The sequence below is a fragment of the Rhincodon typus genome, chromosome 1 (genome assembly GCF_021869965.1).
Source record: "Rhincodon typus isolate 14 chromosome 1, sRhiTyp1.1, whole genome shotgun sequence".
NCBI classification, from domain to species: domain Eukaryota; kingdom Metazoa; phylum Chordata; class Chondrichthyes; order Orectolobiformes; family Rhincodontidae; genus Rhincodon; species Rhincodon typus.
In genome coordinates, this window is record NC_063332.1 from 60,410,227 (window position 1) to 60,429,574 (window position 19,348).

The window sequence follows — 19,348 nt, forward strand, 5'->3', positions numbered from 1 at the left end:
CCTCTTCGACCTGTTTGTTTCCTCTCCACCTATCCTCTCCTCTATCCATCTCCTACCGACCAACCTCATCCCGCCCCCTTGACCTGTCCGTCCTCCCTGGACTGACCTATCCCCTTCCTAACTCCCTACCTACACTCACCTTTCCTGGCCCCATCCCCGCCTCTTCGACCTGTTTGTTTCCTCTCCACCTATCCTCTCCTCTATCCCTCTTCTATCCGCCTCCCACTCTCTCCCTATTTATTTCAAAACCCCCTTCCCCTCCCCCTTTTCTGATGAAGGGTCTAGGCCCGAAACGTCAGCCTCTCTGCTCCTATGATGCTGCTTGGCCTGCTGTGTTCATCCAGCCCTGCACCTTGTTGTCTCTCATGTTTTATCAATAGTTGACCAGTATGACTACTAATTAGCATATTAATGTGAGGTAAGAAATTGAAATGATTAATCAAAATGACAAACAAAATAATTGTAGGTTTGTTTTAAAACTATGTCAGATATGCACATAGAATAAGGCTCATAAAATATGGCGCACCTAAAGCTGCATATTCTCCACCCATGGTTTAAAACTTGCTAACCAGTACTGCCATGGCTTAGGTATGAAGAATTGAGCACTTGGGCAAAGTACCAAAGAGGGGCTAACAACCATGGAACTAAACTCCAGTGCAAGTTACTGTCTTCAGAATCCCAGCGGAGAAAATTGGAGGATAAGCGGTTAATTTCTGGGATTGCTAAAATTAAAATAAACTTAATCGCAGCGGTAGAATGAATTTGCCAGAGTAGAATCAAGTAGCTAAACTCCCACCAAAACAATCACACACTTGAAGGCAAGTGACGTCAGCAAACACTGTGCCCCATTATCTGTGAATTAAATGCTACTGCACATAGCCCGTCTTCCAAGCAAATGGTGGTCCGTTGTTAAAGATGCATTATGAGCATTAGTCTTGTCGGGTAGAGTTATGCTTGTTATTTTGTTTGAGCAGTTTTGTATTGAGCAGTGGAAATTCCATTCTAATACAACAAAGAACTGTGAATGCTAGAGATGTGATACAAAAGCAGGAGGTTTTGTATTCTTGGATAGGTGTGATGATAGGTTTGACTCCCAGAGTTGCCTTGACTACAGATCTTCAGGCCCTGTCTCCAGTAAGGACTCCATACCATTCTTCCAGTTTCTCAGTCTCCATCGCATCTGTTCTGATGATGCCATCTTCCGCGAGGAGGACTCAGAAATATCAACCTTTTTCCTCAGCCGAGGATTCCCTGCCAACATAGTTGACAAGGCCCTCAGTCATATCCAATCCATTCCCATTCTTCTGCTCTCACCCCTTTCCTTCACCAAACACCTCCATTCTATTCATTACAGATGACCCCAAGTTTCTAGTTGCCTGCCACTTCAACACCACTGTGTTCCCATGAGCGAAGTTCAATACAAACTGGAGGAACAATACCTCATCTTCTGCCTAGGTATTTTACAGTCCTCTGCACTCAACAGTGAGTTTAATAATTTCAGAGCATGAGCTCCTTTCTCTATGTTCATAACCCACCCCAACATCCCTGGGTGCTGTTCTGAATGGGTTGGTCCCAGCACAGACAACACATATGTAGCTATATTAAGTTCCTGTTATCACCTATTCAGCATCTACTTCTATCAGTTACTCACTTCTCTTTCTCTCTGGACATCATCTCTATGTTTTCATCACACTCTCTCTTCCTCTCCACCCCCTCCACAACCGCAAAATCCATCATCAATATAAATTACACCACTTTCCTGACTTCTTTCGGTTCTGGCATAGGGTCACTGGACTTGAAACATTAACTCTATACTTCTCCATGCAGATACTGCCAGACCACATGAGTTCCTCCAGCGCTTTCTGTTTTTGTTTCAGATTCTTCGTTATACTTATTCTTATAGGTAATTTTCAATAACTGCATGTTATAATTAAAATTTTAAAATGTAGAATACTCACAAAAAAATTCAAACTGGAATATTCTTACAATCACCTATTAATGCACATTTGTATAAATATTTAGCATCGACATTCCACTGCAAATGCCATTATTTCAAGTTCACTATCTTTTCCTTAAGGCACTTGCTGCAATAATGCAATAATTTATCTAATCCACAAGTGCACTGAAAACCCTGTGCTCTCAAAAATAAAGCCACAAAAATTGGTATCTTGAAAAGCACTGTAAGATTATGCCACAAATTTCAATTCATTCCTTGCCAGCGTTTAAAAAAAGTGTTCTGAGCTACCATTCAAAAATAAACATTTTAATTCTGTTCTGCATGGTCCAGATTACTTGATAATGTAATTAGAAATAAACTATTTTAGGTGAGAGAAGATATGTTTTGCATTTTAGAAATACGAAATCTCTTCTAAGCTGCTCACTCCCTGTTGCAACAGGGGAAGTGCTGTGCAACCCCAGCCAAATGAGGAAATTTTGATTAGACTGTCACTGAGGGGGTGAGGTGCAGGTTTAGGAATGATATTTGTATAGACAGTAGCGGAGATAGTGAATGTTTTACCAATTTGAATAGTTTACCAATTTGAATGTTTGATTCTGTTAGCAGTGTATATTTTATGATAAATATTTGAAGCAAAGTGTTACAGGGCAATGGAACTGATTTTAGATTGGTTTGGTGAAGAGCTAGAGTAGAAGTGATGTGCCAACTTCTTCCTGTGCAGTAAACATCTATGGTTTTCATGGGCGTTATGTGTAGCACTTCCTTTACGGCTTGACTTCTGATTGTTCACAAAATCCAAGTTCCACCCATCGAATTCTCAAATAATATCACTTTGGATAGGAGAAAGCTTGGACTGTGTTCTTCCAATACAAGCAATATTAGTTCTGCTCAAGCTACTGAAATACAACTTGCTGCTCCTTTGTCTGTGCAGCAGGTTTCCCATTAAGATTAACTGTTCTAAAAACAATCCAGTAAATTGAATCCATCCAAAAGAATGCAATTATGAGAAAGTAAAACTACAAATTAGAAACGGCAAAAATTGCACTTTTATCAAGAATTCAAAATCAGAAAACACACAACCTTAAGAAGCTGTGAAGACTGAGATGTAATTTTAGAATTCCCCACATTACAAGTTGAGCAGTTAGACTGATTAGGAAATGTGGGTGAGAGGAAACCTGGGTAGAAAGTGAATGGTTGCTTCCCTGGCTGGTAAACATAGAGGAACATTGTCAGCATAAGGGTTTGCTCATTCAGAACTGAAATCAGGAACAATTTCTTCACTGAGGTTGTGAAACTTTGCAATTCTCTGTTCCAGAGGGTTGTGATGATCCCATCATTGAATGCACACAAAGCTGGCACAGCCAGATTTTTCATCTCTTCGGGGAATACAGGATTTTGAGAGCAGAATGGAAATTGAATTTGAGACAATTCAGCTTTTTCTGTCCTGAACTGCAGAGCAGGGTCTAGGGAGCCTATGGTGTTACTCCTATTCTCAATCTTCTTAAACTGCACCATATTAGCAAATATTGTATGCTTTTGTGACATTTGTGTATTCTAGTTGGACAGTCTCCTGAGTCTCCAATTTTAGAAAATCTTCTCAAATATTAGGAGGTAATATCGTTTTCAATCTACACATTGATAGCTAAGAAAACTTCTTTCAAAAAACCTTTTGGTAGACACATCAAAATATAAGAGCCATGGGATCCAAATTTGACCAAGAGGCAGGAAGCAGAAAGTAATGGTGGAAGGATATTTCTGGACTGTAAATCTGCTCCCTGTGGGGTTCCACAGGTTTAGTACTGTTTATGGTGTACATTAATGATTTGGACTTTAATGTAGGGACATGGCCAAGAAATTAGCCAATGCAAAAAGTGGTTGGGTGGCAAATTTTGAGGAGGATAGCTGTAAACTTCTTGGGAATATCAACAGATTGGTCAGGTGGGCGCAGCAGTGGTAAATGGGATTCAACTAAGAAACATGTGAAGTAAGTACTTGGGGAAGGCTAACAAGACAAGGGATTACATTATGAATAGTGGGACCCTGGACAGTACTGAAGATCAGACAGTCCTTGGTCTGCATATCCATAGATCCCTGAAGATAAAGCAGGTGATAAGGTGGTTAAGAATGCATATGGGACACTTGCCTTTATTAGAGTGACATAGGACATAGGGCAGGGAGGTTATGCTGGAACTGTATGAAATGTTGGCCTGACCACAACTGGAATGCTGTGTTCACATCTGGTCACGGTATTATAGGCAGGTGTTCCTGCACTAGAGGGAGTGTAGAGATTAACCAGGATACTGCTTGGGCTGGAGTGTCTGAGCTAATGAAGAAAGATTGGATGGGCTCAGGTTGTTTACTTTGGAGGACCAAGGTGTATAAGATAATGAGAGGCATAGACAGAATGGACAGGAAGACAGATTTTCCATTGACCATGGATCAATAACCAGGGAGTATATAGATTCAAGATAAGAAGTTGAAGACAATGCACAGAGTTGAGGATTATGTGGAAGTTTGGAACTCACTGCTTGAAAGGGCTATTGAGTCAGGAACTTGTAACGTTTAAGTATATTTAGATATTCACTTGCATTGGAACAGCCTCCAGGGCAAAGAGCCAAAAGCTAGAAAATAGATTGACTGCTGCAGATACAATGAACCAAATGACCTCCAAAATGTATTTTAAAGTGGTGAGCCAGGAAGAAAATTGTGCTGATATAGCACTTTTACAGCAAATGAAATACTGTTTTTGCAGTTATTCACTCAACACTCACTGTTGTTCTGTACGAAACATGGCAGCCATTTTGCATTTAGCAAATTCTGACAAACATCAAGGTGATAATGATCCCTGCTCTTCTTCAAAATAGTGCCATCAGATCATTTACATCCACCCAGGCAGGCAGATGGGGATTCGGTTTCATGCTTGTTGGTTCAGCTCGATTGCCCGGACAGCTGGTTTGTGATGCAGACTAATGCCAACAGCGTGGGTTCAATTCCTACACTGGCTAAGGTTACCATGAAGGATTCTTCTTCTCAAACTCAACCCTCGCCTGCGGCATGGTAACCCCCAGGTTAAACCACCATCAGTCTTCTCTCTCTCTCTCTCTTTAATGAGAGAGTGTCCTTACTAGACTATGGCAACTTTACCTTTACTTCATTCGAAAATAGAGGTTAGTTAATCATAGATGCTTTTTCATTGGATGCAGATATTACAATGAGCAGAATTATGAATGAGATGGAGCTTCACAGGCTAAAGAGTGGACAGTTGGTAAGTAAGGCTTTATAGCATTCGGGCACCAAGATGGTGATGGGAAGGATTACACTTTTATTGTCAGAATTTTTAGATCTAACCCTGACTTTGTTATTAAGCCTGCCGATACTGACCTCTACATTGCAGAGGCTGAGTGCCAGCTCTCAGATACCTCCTTTTAGCTTCTCTTGGAACATCAGCCCACCATGACACATCAGGCCATTGTATCCACGACGGTATCTGATCTCATTTCATCCGGTGACCTCCCCCCGACTCTGCTTCCAAGCTGATAGACCCCCAGCCCCGCACAGCTCGCTTCTACCTCCTTCCAAAAATCCACAAACAGATCTGTCCAGGCAGACCCATTGTTTCAGCCTGCTCCTGCCCCACAGAACTCATCTCTTCCTACCTTGACTCAGTCTTCTCTCCTCTGGTCCAGTCCCTGCCCAAGTACATCTGTGATTCCTCTGATGCTTTACATCGGTTTCACAACTTCCAGTTTGCAGGTTCCAACTGCCTCCTCTTTACCATGGACATGCAATCCCTTTACACATCCATTCCCCACCAGGAATGTCTCCGCTTCTTCCTGGAGCAAAGACCTGAACCGTGCCCACCCACCACCACCCTCCTCCACTTGGCCGAGCTCGTCATCACCCTCAACAACTTCTCTCTTAACTCCTCTCATTTTCTTCAGGTAAGAGGGGTGGCCATGGGTACGTGCATGGGCCCGAGTTATGTCTGTCTCTACTTGGGGTACGTGGAACATTCCTTGTTCCAGTCCTGTTCCAGCCCCCACACACAACTCTTTCTCCGATATATTGATGATATCATCAGTGCTGCTTCCCTCTCTCGTCCAGAATTGGAAAAGTTCATTGATTTCACTTCCAATTTCCATGCTGCCCTGACTTTCACCTGATCTATCTCTGACTACTCCCTTCCCTTCCTCGACACTTCTGTTTCCATTTCTGGGGATAGACTGGCCACTAACATCCACTATAAACCCACTGACTCCCACAGATACTTGCACTATACATCCTCACACCCTGCTTCTTGTAAAGACTCCATCCCATTCTCTCAGTTCCTCCATCTCAATTGCATATGTTCAGATGAGGCCAACTTCGAAAAGGGAGCCTCCGAAATGTCCACCTTCTTCCTCAACCGAGGATTCCCCAGCACTGTTGTCGACAGGGCCCTCAACCAGGTCCAACCCATCTCCCGCACTTCCACCCTCACCTTTCTCTTCCCTCCCACAATAGCGATAGGGTTCCCCTTGTCCTTACCTACCATCCCACCAGCATCCACATCCAGAAGATCATTGGACGCCATTTCTGCCACCTCCAGCAAGATGCCACCACCAGACACATTCCCCTCCCCTCCCTTATCCACCTTCCGCGGGGACTGTTCCCTCCAGGACACCCTGGTCCACTCTTCCTTCACACCCAACACCACCCCCCCACAGCCCTACGGCACCTTCCCCTGTAACCGATGAAGGTGCAATACCTGCCCATTTACCTCCTCCCTCCCCAGTATCCAAGAGCCCAAACATACCTTCCAGGTGAAGCAACACTTCATCTGCACTTCCCAGAATCTAGTCTACTGCATTCACTGCTCACAATGTGGTCTCCTCTACATCGGGGAAATAAAGTGTAGACTGGCTGACTGCTTCACAGAACATCTACATTCTGCTCACGAAAAAGACCCTAAACTACCTGTTGCCTGCCACTTCAACACACCACCCTGCTCCCTGGGCAATATCTCCGTCTCTGGCTTTCTGCAGTGTTCCAGCGAAGCCCAACGCACGCTGGAAGAACAACACTTCATTTTCCACTCGGGGACCCTGCAGTCCTCCGGACTCAATGTCAAGTTCAATAATTTTAGGGCCTAAACTCTCCCATTTCTTAGCCTCCTACCCCACACACCAGGCCTTATTATCACATAATAAAAACCGAAAGAACTGCGGATGTTTTAAATCAGGAACAAAAACAAAGTTTCTGGAAAAGCTCAGCAGGTCTGGCAGCATCTGTGAAGGAGAAAACAGAGTTAACATTTCAGGTCTGGTCCAGAACTGGTTCTGAAGAAGAGTCACCGGACCCGAAATGTTAACTCTGATTTCTCCTTATTATCACATAGCCTCCAATCACATACTACCTATTGTTAGTCACTAACAGTCCCCATTAACAACTATTCACCCTCCTAGCTGGATTTTTATCAATTCCTTTGTCTATCTAACTGCTCTTCTCTGTCTTCAGACTCTATCCTTTCATTTACTCCCTACTCCACCCCCTCCCTTTCTTCTGCATATAAGCTGACATTTTCCCAGCTACCATCAGTTCTGAGGAAGGGTCACCGGACCTGAAATGTTAACTGTGATTTTTTCTTTACAGATGCTGCCAGACCTGCTGAGCTTTTCCAGCAACTAAAAACCGAAAGAACTGCGGATGCTGTAAATCAGGAACAAAAACAAAGTTGCTGGAAAAGCTCAGCAGGTCCGGCAACACCTGTGAAGAAAATCAGAGTTAACGTTTCAGGTCCAGTTCTGAGGAAGGGTCTGTGAAGGACTTGCTGAGCTTTTCCAGCAACTTGTGTTTTTGTATTTGCATTGTGTTGTTCTGCACTGTGGACAGTAATCTTCCGTCATGACACCATAAAATATGCCCTTGAGAATTCCTAAAACTAAAATATGAAGCATGGTATGTAATATCAGTGTTGTTTTATCACAGAATGATTTTTGTTCATTGGAAACAATGCAGTTGCTTTGTTCAGCAATATACAGAAACACAGAAACTCGGAACAGGAGTCGTCCATTTAGTCTTTCGAGCCCAGTCTGCCTTTTGATAACGATCGTGGTCGATCCTCTATCTCAATGTCATATTCCTGCTTTCTCTAAATACCTCCTGATGCCTTTAATATCTAAAAATTTACTAATCTCTTTATTGAATATATTCAGTGACCTGGCCTTCACAATGTTCTGTGTTGGTGAATTCCTCAGGATGACAACCCTCTGAGTGAAAAATTGTTTCCTCATCTCAGTCCTAAATGGTTTACTCTGTATCTTGAGAGCAGTGACCACTGATTTTAGACTCCCTAATCATGGAAAACATTCTCCCTACATCTAGTCTATTTAGCCCTGTTAGAATTTTATAAGTTTCAATCAGATCTCCTCTCCTCCTTCCAAACTCCATTGAACACATGCTCAGTCAAACTAACCTCTCCTCATATAACACTCCTGCCACCCCCAATATCAGCCTAGTGATCCTCCTCTGCAGTCCCTCTCCGGCAAGCATATCTTTCTTACTGTGGGAGACCAAAACTGCGCTCAAGGGAATAAAGTGATAATTTTGCTGCAATTAGCTTCCTTTCTCTTTCATGATCTACACCGTTAAACTGTTACCAGAAATTTATGCTTTGATGTAATGGTGTAGGATTATCAAAGTGCCACTAAACATTTCACTGACGTAAGAACAGATAAAGAGAGGAATTGTGATTATTCTATTAACTATGTTTGATACTTGACCAAAACTCCAAAATTGAGTTTGAGAAACGCAGGAAAGAAAACAGTTCCAACCTGGAGACCACCTTACTGTCTGGTGAATTAAAACATTTAAAACTCCACTGTAGCTGTGGGTTGGCCACTCTGCTTGCACAGTATGTGGCTCTTTGAAGAGGTCTCCTTGTATAAACAGTGTCTTATTCAAAGCTTGACGTTACGAATGTAAAATGATTCTGAACAAATGCACAATGTAGCAGACCACTGGCTCGATTAATCAGACAGTTTCTGTGTAACGTTACAGATTTTGGTCACATTTTGTGGTTAGGCTTCGTGTCTTTCTCCACTCTTCAGTTTTATTACAATTGCAAATAAAGCCCTCCCCGACAATTATACATTCAACTGCATGGAGCCAAATCAATCTGCAAGTTAAACATCATCTCAATCGTCTCAAATGTTTGAAGAACAATGCAAAGCAATAAAAGTGCAAAGATACTTACTGCGAGGAACACCATGCAGTACATGGAGAACGATGAATGGCCAGAGAAAAAGGAGAGCCTAGTGGGGTGAAGAATACAATGTTACTATCATCTCACTGAAGCGCTACTGCCTGGAACAAAACTGGACTTTACAAGTAAAGTCAGCGAATGTTGTGAAATGCATCTAATAATGTGGAAAACATAAAAAATTAAAAACATATACAGTTTGAAAAAAACTTTAGGTTAACACTGACAGCATTGTATTTTTCAAGAAATAATTACATTGCATATCAAGGGAGTTGTTGAAATATCTTTAATACCTTTCTTGTCTTCAGTGATTCACTATCACCGAAATGCTCTCCCACCGAGAGATCTGACACCTGACCTGGTTCGTTGCCAAGCACCAAATCCAATATGGCCTCCCCTCTAGTCACCCTATCTACATATTGAGTAAGGAATCCTTCCTGGACACACCTGACAAAATCTGCTCCATCCAAACTATTTGGACTTAGGAGGTTCCAGTCTATATTAGGGAAGTTGAAGTCACCCATGACAACAACCCTATTACTTCTGCACCTTTCCACAATCTGTCTCCCAATCTATTCCTCAGCGTCTCTGTTGCTACTGGGGAGTCTATAGAAAACTCCCAATAAAGTAACTCCCAATAAAGGGCCAGAGTGAGGGTAGGGCTAATCAGGGATAGTGGAGGGAATTTGTGCGCAGAGTCAGAGGATGTAGGGGAGGTCCTTAATGAATACCTTGCTTCGGTATTCACCAGTGAGAGGGACCTTGACGTTTGTGAGGACAGCATGAATCAGGCAGATATGCTCGAACAGGTTGATATTAGGAAGGAGGATGTGCTAGAAATTTTGAAAAACATGAGGATAGATAAGTCCCCTGGGCCAGATGGGATATATCCAAGGTTTGTATGAGAAACAAGGGAAGAAATTGCTGCCCCTTTGGCGATGATCTTTGTGTCCTCACTGTCCACTGGAGTAGTACCAGATGACTGGATGGTGGTAAATGTCATTCCCTTGTTAAGATAGGGAATAGGGATAATCCTGGGAATTACACACTGATCAGTCTTACTTCTGTGGTGGGTAAATTATTGGAGAGGATTCTGAGAGGTAGTATTTATGATTATTTGGAAAAGCACAGTTTGATTAGAAATAGTCAGCATGGCTTTGTGAGGGGCAGGTCATGCCTCACAAGCCTTATTGAATTCTTTGAGGATGTGACAAAACACATTGATGAAGGCAGAGCAGCTGATGTGGTGTATATAGATTTTAGCAAGGCATTTGATAAGGTTCCCGATGGTAGGCTCATTCAGAAAGTAAGGAGGCTTGGGATTCAGGGAAATTTGGCTGTCTGGATACAAAACTGGCTGTCCAATAGAAGACAGAGGGTGGTAGTAGATGGAAAGTATTCAGCCTGGAGCTCGGAGACCAGTGGTGTTCCGCAGGGATCTGTCCTAGGACCTCTGCTCTTTGTGATCTTTATAAATGACTTGGACGAGGAAGTGGAAGGGCGGGTTAGTAAGTTTGCCAATGACACGAAGGTTGGTGGAGTTGTGGATAGCGTGGAGGGCTGCTGTAGGTTGCAATGGGACATTGACAGGATGCAGAGCTGGGCAAAGAAGTGGCAGATGGAATTCAACCCAGAAAAGTGTGAAGTGATTCATTTTGGAAGGTCAAATTTGAATGCAGAATACAGGGTTAATGGCAGGATTCTTGGCAGTGTGGAGAAACAGAGGGATCTTGGGGTTCACGTCCATAGATCCCTCAAAGTTCCTACCCAAGTTGATAGGGTTGTAAAGAAGGCATATGGTGTGTTGGCTTCCATTGGCAGGGGAATTGAGTTTAAGAGCCGTGAGGTTATGCTACAGCTCTATAAAACCCTGGTTAGACCACACTTGGAATATTGTGTTCAGTTCTGGTCGCCTCATTATAGGAAGGATGTGGAAGCTTTAGAGAGGGTGCAGGGAAGATTTACCAGGATGCTGTCTGGACTGAAGGGCAGGTCTTATGAGGAAAGGTTGAGGGAGCTCGGGTTTTTTTCATTGGAGCGAAGAAGGATGAGAGGCGACTTGATAGAGGTGTGGAACATGATGAGAGGCATAGATAGGGTGGAGAGCCAGAGACTTTTTCCCAGGGCGGAAATGACTATTACGAGGGGGCATAACTTTAAGGTGATTGGAGGAAGGTATAGGGGAGATGTCAGAGGTAGGTTCTTCACACAGAGAGTGGTGGGTGTGTGGAATGCGCTGCCGGCAGTGGTAGTGAAGTCAGATACATTAGGGACATTTAAGCGACTCTTGGATAGGCACGTGGAGGATAGTAAAATGTAGGATATGCAGGGTAGTTTGATCTTAGTAGGATAATAGGTCAGCACAACATCATGGGCCGAAGGGCCTCTACTGTGCTGTACTGTTCTATGTTCTATATGATTGATTTATATTGTCCCACGTTAATAACTTTAAAAACCTTCAATGTTCAGCTAATCCAATACAATCATTATCAAATACCATTTTTCCAGAATGAGTTCAGTACAGTTTGTGTAAAGATCAACTAAACTGAGGCATGCTGAATATATTTCAATAACTGTCACATTTAGGTATGGACAATGAATGTTAGCCCAGCCAATGGTGCACACATCTCATGAATGAATTAAAAAAGAACTTCAGATAGAATTGTCGAGTAATTGTCTCTGATGCAACAGTGGGACCTATGATGGATCAGAAACCAGTAGGAAAAGTCAGCAGCTTTTGCTGTAGAACTTCAAGCGTTGTTATACTAACATCACACTTCTAAGTTCCCCAACAAAGGGTGGGTAGAGTTACACACTCGATCAGTTAAAGGGGCAATTTTAATTAAAGGAAGACTAGCATCAAGGGCAATCCATTACTTTTCAAAGATTCATTTGGACATATAGTCTGAACCTCCAGCAATCACAGGCATGGACAGGAGATCAGTCAAGGCTGTTTCCATGTGTCTCACTCCTAACAGGAGGTGTTACTGAGACAGCCAAGTGCTTGTCTTGAAGTGATCTTTCCCAAGGACAGGAAGAAGCCAAATGCTCAATCTAAGCTGGTGAGTATGAAGCAGGGCAAAGAAAGTTGCCAAGAAAGCCAACAATAAGGTTATGATCCCTCCGACCTGCATCAAGAGAATTAGCACCTCGAGAGAGTGGGCACACTGAGTGGCATAACACTCAGTCTCAGTACCGTGGTACCATTATACTCCCCAGACAGACACACATTCCTGTCTCGTTATGCACTTTCTCACATCTCCAAATGAACAGCCAATATTAACACTCATTTTTGTGCCATCTCACATCTATGCCTCACAGTCACAAACTACAAACACTGTCCTATCCACACATGCCATTTCTGAAATTCATAATCCTCTGCTTTCTCTCATTTAGTACAATTTCGGGAAGGCACAGATCTTGGGTGGGGGCCTGGCCCTCCAGTGTTCGCCACTAGAAATGCCTGTTTACCTGGCCCACTGGGAAGCAAGGCTTGTTCCAGGAAGCTACAGATGTCAGCAATGAACTGGAGTGAGAACCTCAGCCTCATGAAGCACAGATAATATTCACACCATCCACGTGGGTCTCACCTCAAAGGCATTTGCTCTGATCTTTGGAGTGGCATGTGCCTCGAGAGAAGGCAGCTGCTACTGGTGTTAGTTCTGCTGTTGCAGTTGTTATTAGTTAAGTTGGTATTCATGTGATTGCTGTGGTTACAGCTGCATTGGTGGCTCCAATGCCATGGTGTAGGCCAGATGTGAAGGTGCCAGTGTTGGACTGGGGTGGACAAGGTCAGAAATCACACAACACCAGTCCAACAGGTTTATTTGAAAATACAAGCTTTCGTAGCTTTTCTCCTTCTTCAGATATTAGAGAGAGAGGTAGTATCAGACACAGCATTTATAAGCAAAAGGTTAGAGGGTCACACCACTGATGAGGATGTACTAAATAAACCCAAGATGCTGTTAAATCTTTAATTATATAAAAGGTTTTATTTGATTAATATGTATACGTAAATACCCGAATTCCTTTCAAGTCACTGTCCCGACAGAACTCAAGGTTTTAAACTAAAGTAACATTTTAGGTCAGACAATGCAGGTTAGGTGTGAGGCCTTGTTTAGAATCTGTTTGTGTTTTGGTTTGGAGTCAGACTGGTTTTATTTCTAAAGTAGGAATTTATAAAACATCACATTGACTGACTGTCTATAAATTGTGTGCTTTTTGAACAAAATAGAATGTATCTGCAAATACAAATTCACCCAATAGACTTATATGTGTGTGTGTGGGAGTGTATAGTGTGGTGGGATCACCTGTAGTGTCACATGAACCCAAGATCCCGGTTCAGGCCATCCTCATGGGTACCAAACTTGGCTATCAGCTTCTGCTCGGCAACTCTACGTTACTGTGTATCCCAAGTCTGCCTTGGAGGATGTTTATCCAAAGATCCGAGGCTGAATGCCCTTGACTGCTGAAGCATTCCCCCACTAGGAGGGAACATCACTGTTTGGCGATTGTTGCGCGGTGAACATTCATTTGTTGTCGTGGTGTCTGCATGGTTTTGCCAATGTACCATGCCTCGGGCATCCACACCTGCAGTGTATGAGATAGACAATGTTGGCCAAGTCACGCGAGTACCCCCCGTGCACGTGCTGGGTGGTGTTCCCACGTGTGATGGAGTATCCATGACAATGATCTGACATGTCTTGCAGAGGTTGCCATGACAGGGTTGTATAGTGTTGTGGTCGATGTTGTCCTGAAAGCTGGGTAGTTTGCAGTGAACAATGGTCTGTTTAAAGTCTGGCGGTTGTTTGAAGGTGAGAAGTGGAGGCGTGGGGAAGATCTTGATGAGGTGCTCATTATCATCGATGATGTTTTGAAGGCTGCACAGAACATGGTGTGGTTTCTCCACTCCTGGGAAGTACTGGACGACGAAGAGTACCCTATCTGACATATCTCGTGTCTGTCTTCTGAGGAGGTAATTACGGTTTTTCACTGTGGCACGTCAGAATGGTGATCGATGAGTTGAGCATTGTATCCTGTTCCAATGAGGGGATCCTTCAACACTTTCAACTGAGCAGCTCCTGTGTATGTGCAGGGCTTGTCCGTAGGGGATGGCTGTTTTAATATGTTTAGGGTGGAAGCCAGAGAAGTGCGGCATCGTGAGGTTATCTGTGGGCTTGCGGTAGAGTGAGGTACTGAGGTGTCTGTCCTTGATAGAGATGCATATATCCAAGAATGAGACTGATTCTAAACAGCAGTCCATGGTGAGTCTGATGGTGGGATGAAACTTGTTGATATCGCGATGTAGTTGTTTTAATGATTCCTCACCATGAGTCCAAAGGAAGAAAATGTTGTCAATGTATCTGGTGTATAGTGTTGGTTGGAGGTCCTGTGCAGCAAAGAAGTCTTGTTCAAACTTGTAGATGAAAATGTTGGCATATTGGGGAGGAAATCTGGTCCCCATGGCCGTTCCATGTGTCTGGATGAAGGAGTGGTTGTCGAAGGTGAAGACGTTGCGGTCAAGGATGAAGCAAATGAATTGTAGAATGGCATCTGGGAATTGGCAGTTGTTGGTATTGAGTACTGAGGCTGTTGCAGTAATGCCATTGTCGTGGGGGATGCTGGTGTAGAGTGCCGAAACGTCCATTGTGTTGAGAAATGTTCCTGGTTTGACTGGTTTGTGGGTGAAGAGTTTCTGTAAGAAATCTGTACAGTCGAATCTGGCATTCATGTATTCTCTGATGGCTTGACCATGTTGGATTCATCAGCCGCATTCACAAGGTAGTGCAAAACGTCACCCAGGCACAATGCAATGCAACATTGTCATCAAACCAGCAAAGGACGAATTAAATGGACTACTGCAAGGAAGTGTAACGACAACTGAACTACCAGGAGCACTACTGACAACTACCTGCCGATCCAACCAAAGAACACACCCCTCAACTGAATAGACTGGTCAAGATATTTGATCCAGTCTTTCAGAGTACCCTACGCACTCTCATCCCACGTACTTTCCACATAGGGGACTTCTATTGCCTTCCAAAGATACACAAAGCCAACACACCTGATTGTCCCATTGTATCAGCCAATGGGACCCTGTGTGAGAACTTCTCTGGCTATGTCGAGGGCATCTTGAAACCCATTGTACAGGGAACCCCAACCACACACACACACCCACACACATACATACATACATTTCCATCTATGGGATGAATTTACATTTGCAGATATATTCTATTTTGTTCAAAAAGCACACAATTTGTAGACTCATTCAGTCAATGGGCCATTTTATAAATTCGTGCTTTGGAAATAAAACCAGTCTGACTCCAGGTTAAAATACAGACAGATTCTAAACAAGGCCTCACACCTAAAATGTACTGTCTGTCCTGAGATGTCACCTTTTGTATACACTGGTAAAACCTTTAGTTACTTCGGGGCAGTGATTTGAAAGAAATTCTGGGATTTGCATTTTAATCAATCAAATCCTGCATCTCCTTTCTAACTGATTAAAGATTTGACAATGTGCTGCGTAAAAGACTGATCCAAAAGGTTAGATCCCAGAGAGTTAAGGATAGAGGATTGGCTGACAGAAAGCATAGGGATGGGATAAATGGGTTCTTCTCTGGATGGTGGGCTGTAACTAGTGGAGTGCCGCAGGGTTCAGTTCTCGGACCTCAACTATTTACAATCTGTACAAATGATCTGCAAGTGGAGGCAAAGTGTAACATAGCAAAATTCATGGATGATAATAAAATAGGTGGGAAAGCAGGCTGTGATGAGAAGAGAAAGAGTTTACAGATGGATACCAATAGCTAGGAGAATGGGCCAGAATCTAGCAGATGGAGTTTAATGTAGGTAAGGGCCACGTTGTCCATTTTGGCTCGAGAAATAAAAGGGCAAATTGTTATTTAAATGTGAAGCAGATTCAAAGTGCATCAGTGCAGGGGGATCTGGGCATCTTTGTGCATGAAAACAGAAAGAAGGTGTGCAGATGCAGCATATAATAAGACTGGTAAATGGAATCCTGGCAGTTATTACAAAAGGACCAGATTATAAAAGTAAAGAACTGTTGTTACAATTATATAATTGTATAAGATGTTGGTGAGACCACACCTGGAGGACTGTGTCCAGCTTTCGTCTCTTTACTTGAGGAAGGATGTGGTGGTACTGGAGGCAGTTCAGAGGAGGTTCAGCAGGTTGATTTTGGGGATGAAAAGGCTGTCCTATGAGAAGCAGTTGAACAGCTTGGGCCGGAGTTCAGAAGAATGAGTTGGTGGGGTGTGTTTGTGTGTGTGTGTGTGTGTGTGGGGGGGGGGGGGGGGGGGGAAGTGAATTTGATTGAGCTATGTAAAATGCTAACATAGATTGATAAGGTCCATTTTGAACATATGTTCCCCCTCGTGGGACTGTCTGAAACAAGAGGTCATAGATAGTTCAAAATTGAGATGAGGAGAAACTGATTCTCTCAGAGGGTTGTGAATCTGTGGAACTCACTGCCACAGAGTGCAGTGCAGGCAGAATCAGTCAACAGATTCAAGAAAGAAAGAAAGAAGTGTTCTGCTGAAATGTGGGATAAAGAGCTATGGGAAGCAGGCAGGAAAGTGGAGTTGAAACCAGGATAAGATCAGCCATGATCACATTAAATGGTGGAGCAGGCTCAAATGGCTGAATTCCCTACTCCCACTCCTAATTCCTCTGTTCCTATCAGCAATGTTGGAGCAGGCATAAGAGATTAAATAGCTTACTCCTTCTTCTTGTCCGTATGTGTATATTTAACTATGCTAATGACTACCCATCAGTTCCAAGGAGACTGCCTGCTCACCTGCAAACTTAGGCCAGCAGAAAGCAGGCAACCAAAAACAGGAACTGCTAGAAAAGCTCAGCAGGTCTGGCAGCATCTGTGGAGAGAAATCAGAGATAATGTTTCGGATCAAGTGACCCTCCCTCAGAGTTAACTCTGATTTCTCTCCACAGATGCTGCCAGACCTGCTGAGTTTTTCCAGCAATTTCTGTTTTTGTTTCTGATTTACAGTATCAGCAGTTTTATCAGTTTTTAGAAAGGAGGCAAAACCTGAGATGACACCGCAAGTGTGAAAAACTGAGAGGGTTTCTGGGCAGGATTTATTCAGCCACAATTTCAAAGGGGAAAGGAAGAGGAAAAGGAAAAGGAAATAGACAGTGTTTCCGATTCATCTCCCAGTGCCCCATTACACAAAGATATACAGGAGAAAGTAAAGAAAATAAGATTAACTAAACAAGTAACGTTTTCTTAAGTTATAGAACAAAATACTGATTAAAATGCGACTTTTCACCTAGTCTTTCCATTTTCCAATTCCATTGATTTCCGGTCCACCTGCAGATGAACCAGGAGGTTTACAGTCAGAACAAATTTAAAGCCAAAATTATGTGGAAATACTGTTTTAATTCATTCATAGGATGTGGGCATCCCTGGTTGGGTCAGCATTTTATTGCTTGTCTCTAGTTGCCCTTGAGAATGTGGTGGTGATCTGTCTTCTTGAACTGCTGCACTCCCTGTGTTGTGGGTCAACCTACAATGTTGTTAGGGAGGGAATTCCAAGATTCTGACCCAGTACAATTGCAGAACAAAAAGTGCTCTTTAAAACTTGGTAATTCAACTCTCCTAATAGTAATAGTTGTTTAAATACAAACCTTCTGCAAATTTCTTTTCCAGTTCTGTGTTTCCTACAGCCTTTGCTGTTTGACAGATTTATTGAAGGAGTTCTTCCAATCATCTCATACAATGAATTATACTTGCCTCAAGAACTTCTGTCATTACCATTACTTTCTGAACTTTTATTCTGCTTTTTAGCAAAAGTGTATAAGATTGAAATTCTATGCGTGTTTGACTTCACAAGAAAAGCATGCAGCTTACTTCAGCTCATCAAAGGTCAAATGATGAATTGGCAAGTCTTTACTGAATAAGTTTACGGCTTTCTGGCCAAACTATATAAAGCCACAGCCAGAGACTGTTTAGTAGCTGGCTGTAGCAGCCTGTCTTATGCATTGCAATGAGGATAGATACCAGCTAAGGTATAATGTATTCTTAGTTATCTGCTATTTATTTCCAAAGGCAAATGCCAATAAATCAGGTGACATGATGTCTACAACTCTTACATCATGGGTTCTGTTGAAAACAAAATGGCTAGATTTCTATTTCTCATGGGGAATCATTTCCTTAAGAGAATAAATAATTAATGCTGCATAGTTTAAACGCAACTGAATAGGTTTCACCTTCATCTCAAATGTTTCAGTTCAGTTATTCGTGCAACAAAGGTGCACAAGCACTTGTTTGGCCTCTGTTAACGTTGACTTTTAAAAAGGCTATTTGAGATTTATAAATATCCAATTCATCTGCTATAATTACAATGAAGCATTTCATAGACACAAATCTTTCTCAACAACCATAGCGATAGTCAATGTTCTCTAGCAGTTTTATTGAAGAACTATGGGTTTTAGTGAATGTGAATGTGGTCAAGTTCTGTTTAGTTGAGAATGGAATTGCCATCTGTTAAACACTGTCCAATTTTGCTTCGCATTGTAATATACACCTCATTTTTTGGCCTTGTTTCCTTTTCTGAAGAATGCAGAATGCTTATATAAAATGTCATGCCCTTAATTTGCCTGGTATAGCAACTCCAAGTACTATTCAAATGGGACTATTCTGTGTAATATCATGCAAAGTGTTTTTACTGTCATGTGCTTTTCCCTGCAAGTATAAAATGAGTTTTAAGCTTGACAGAACCTTTTCCCACAGACTAGGATTAATATCAATTCTATGCTTGCATATGCTTCATTGTAAACTGTGGCGCTTAGCCCCGCAATGCCTTTTTCCCATGAGTTAAAAATCAGAATCATGGATAACAAGTATCCAAACAGATGTTGCTTGCTGCGAGAGTGAGAAATTATACATTGCAGACCCCAACCTCATCAAACTGAAATCTATCTTTCTTTACAATCATCTGAAACAGGTGTTAACCTATAAAATGTCAAGTGGACTATTTACTGCTCTTCCACTTATGCTCATTTCCCAGGTTGAGCTATTCATCAAATTCCATAATTCCATGACAACAAGGTTGCAGAGCTGGATGAACACAGCAGGCCAAGCAGAGCTCCTATGATGCTGCTTGGCC

General features: G+C 42.6%; 1 protein-coding gene across 3 annotated transcripts in view; it reads right to left on the reverse strand.

The window, feature by feature from the left end:
• Nucleotides 1-19,348, reverse strand: part of plpp1a (phospholipid phosphatase 1a) — a 99,046-nt gene that overhangs the window by 31,771 nt on the left and 47,927 nt on the right. For all 3 annotated transcript variants that reach the window (XM_020529084.2, XM_020529085.2, XM_020529086.2), the window contains exon 4: nucleotides 9,192-9,249. In XM_020529084.2, coding sequence (XP_020384673.1) covers nucleotides 9,192-9,249 — 58 coding nt within the window. The remainder of the gene's footprint in view (nucleotides 1-9,191; nucleotides 9,250-19,348) is intronic.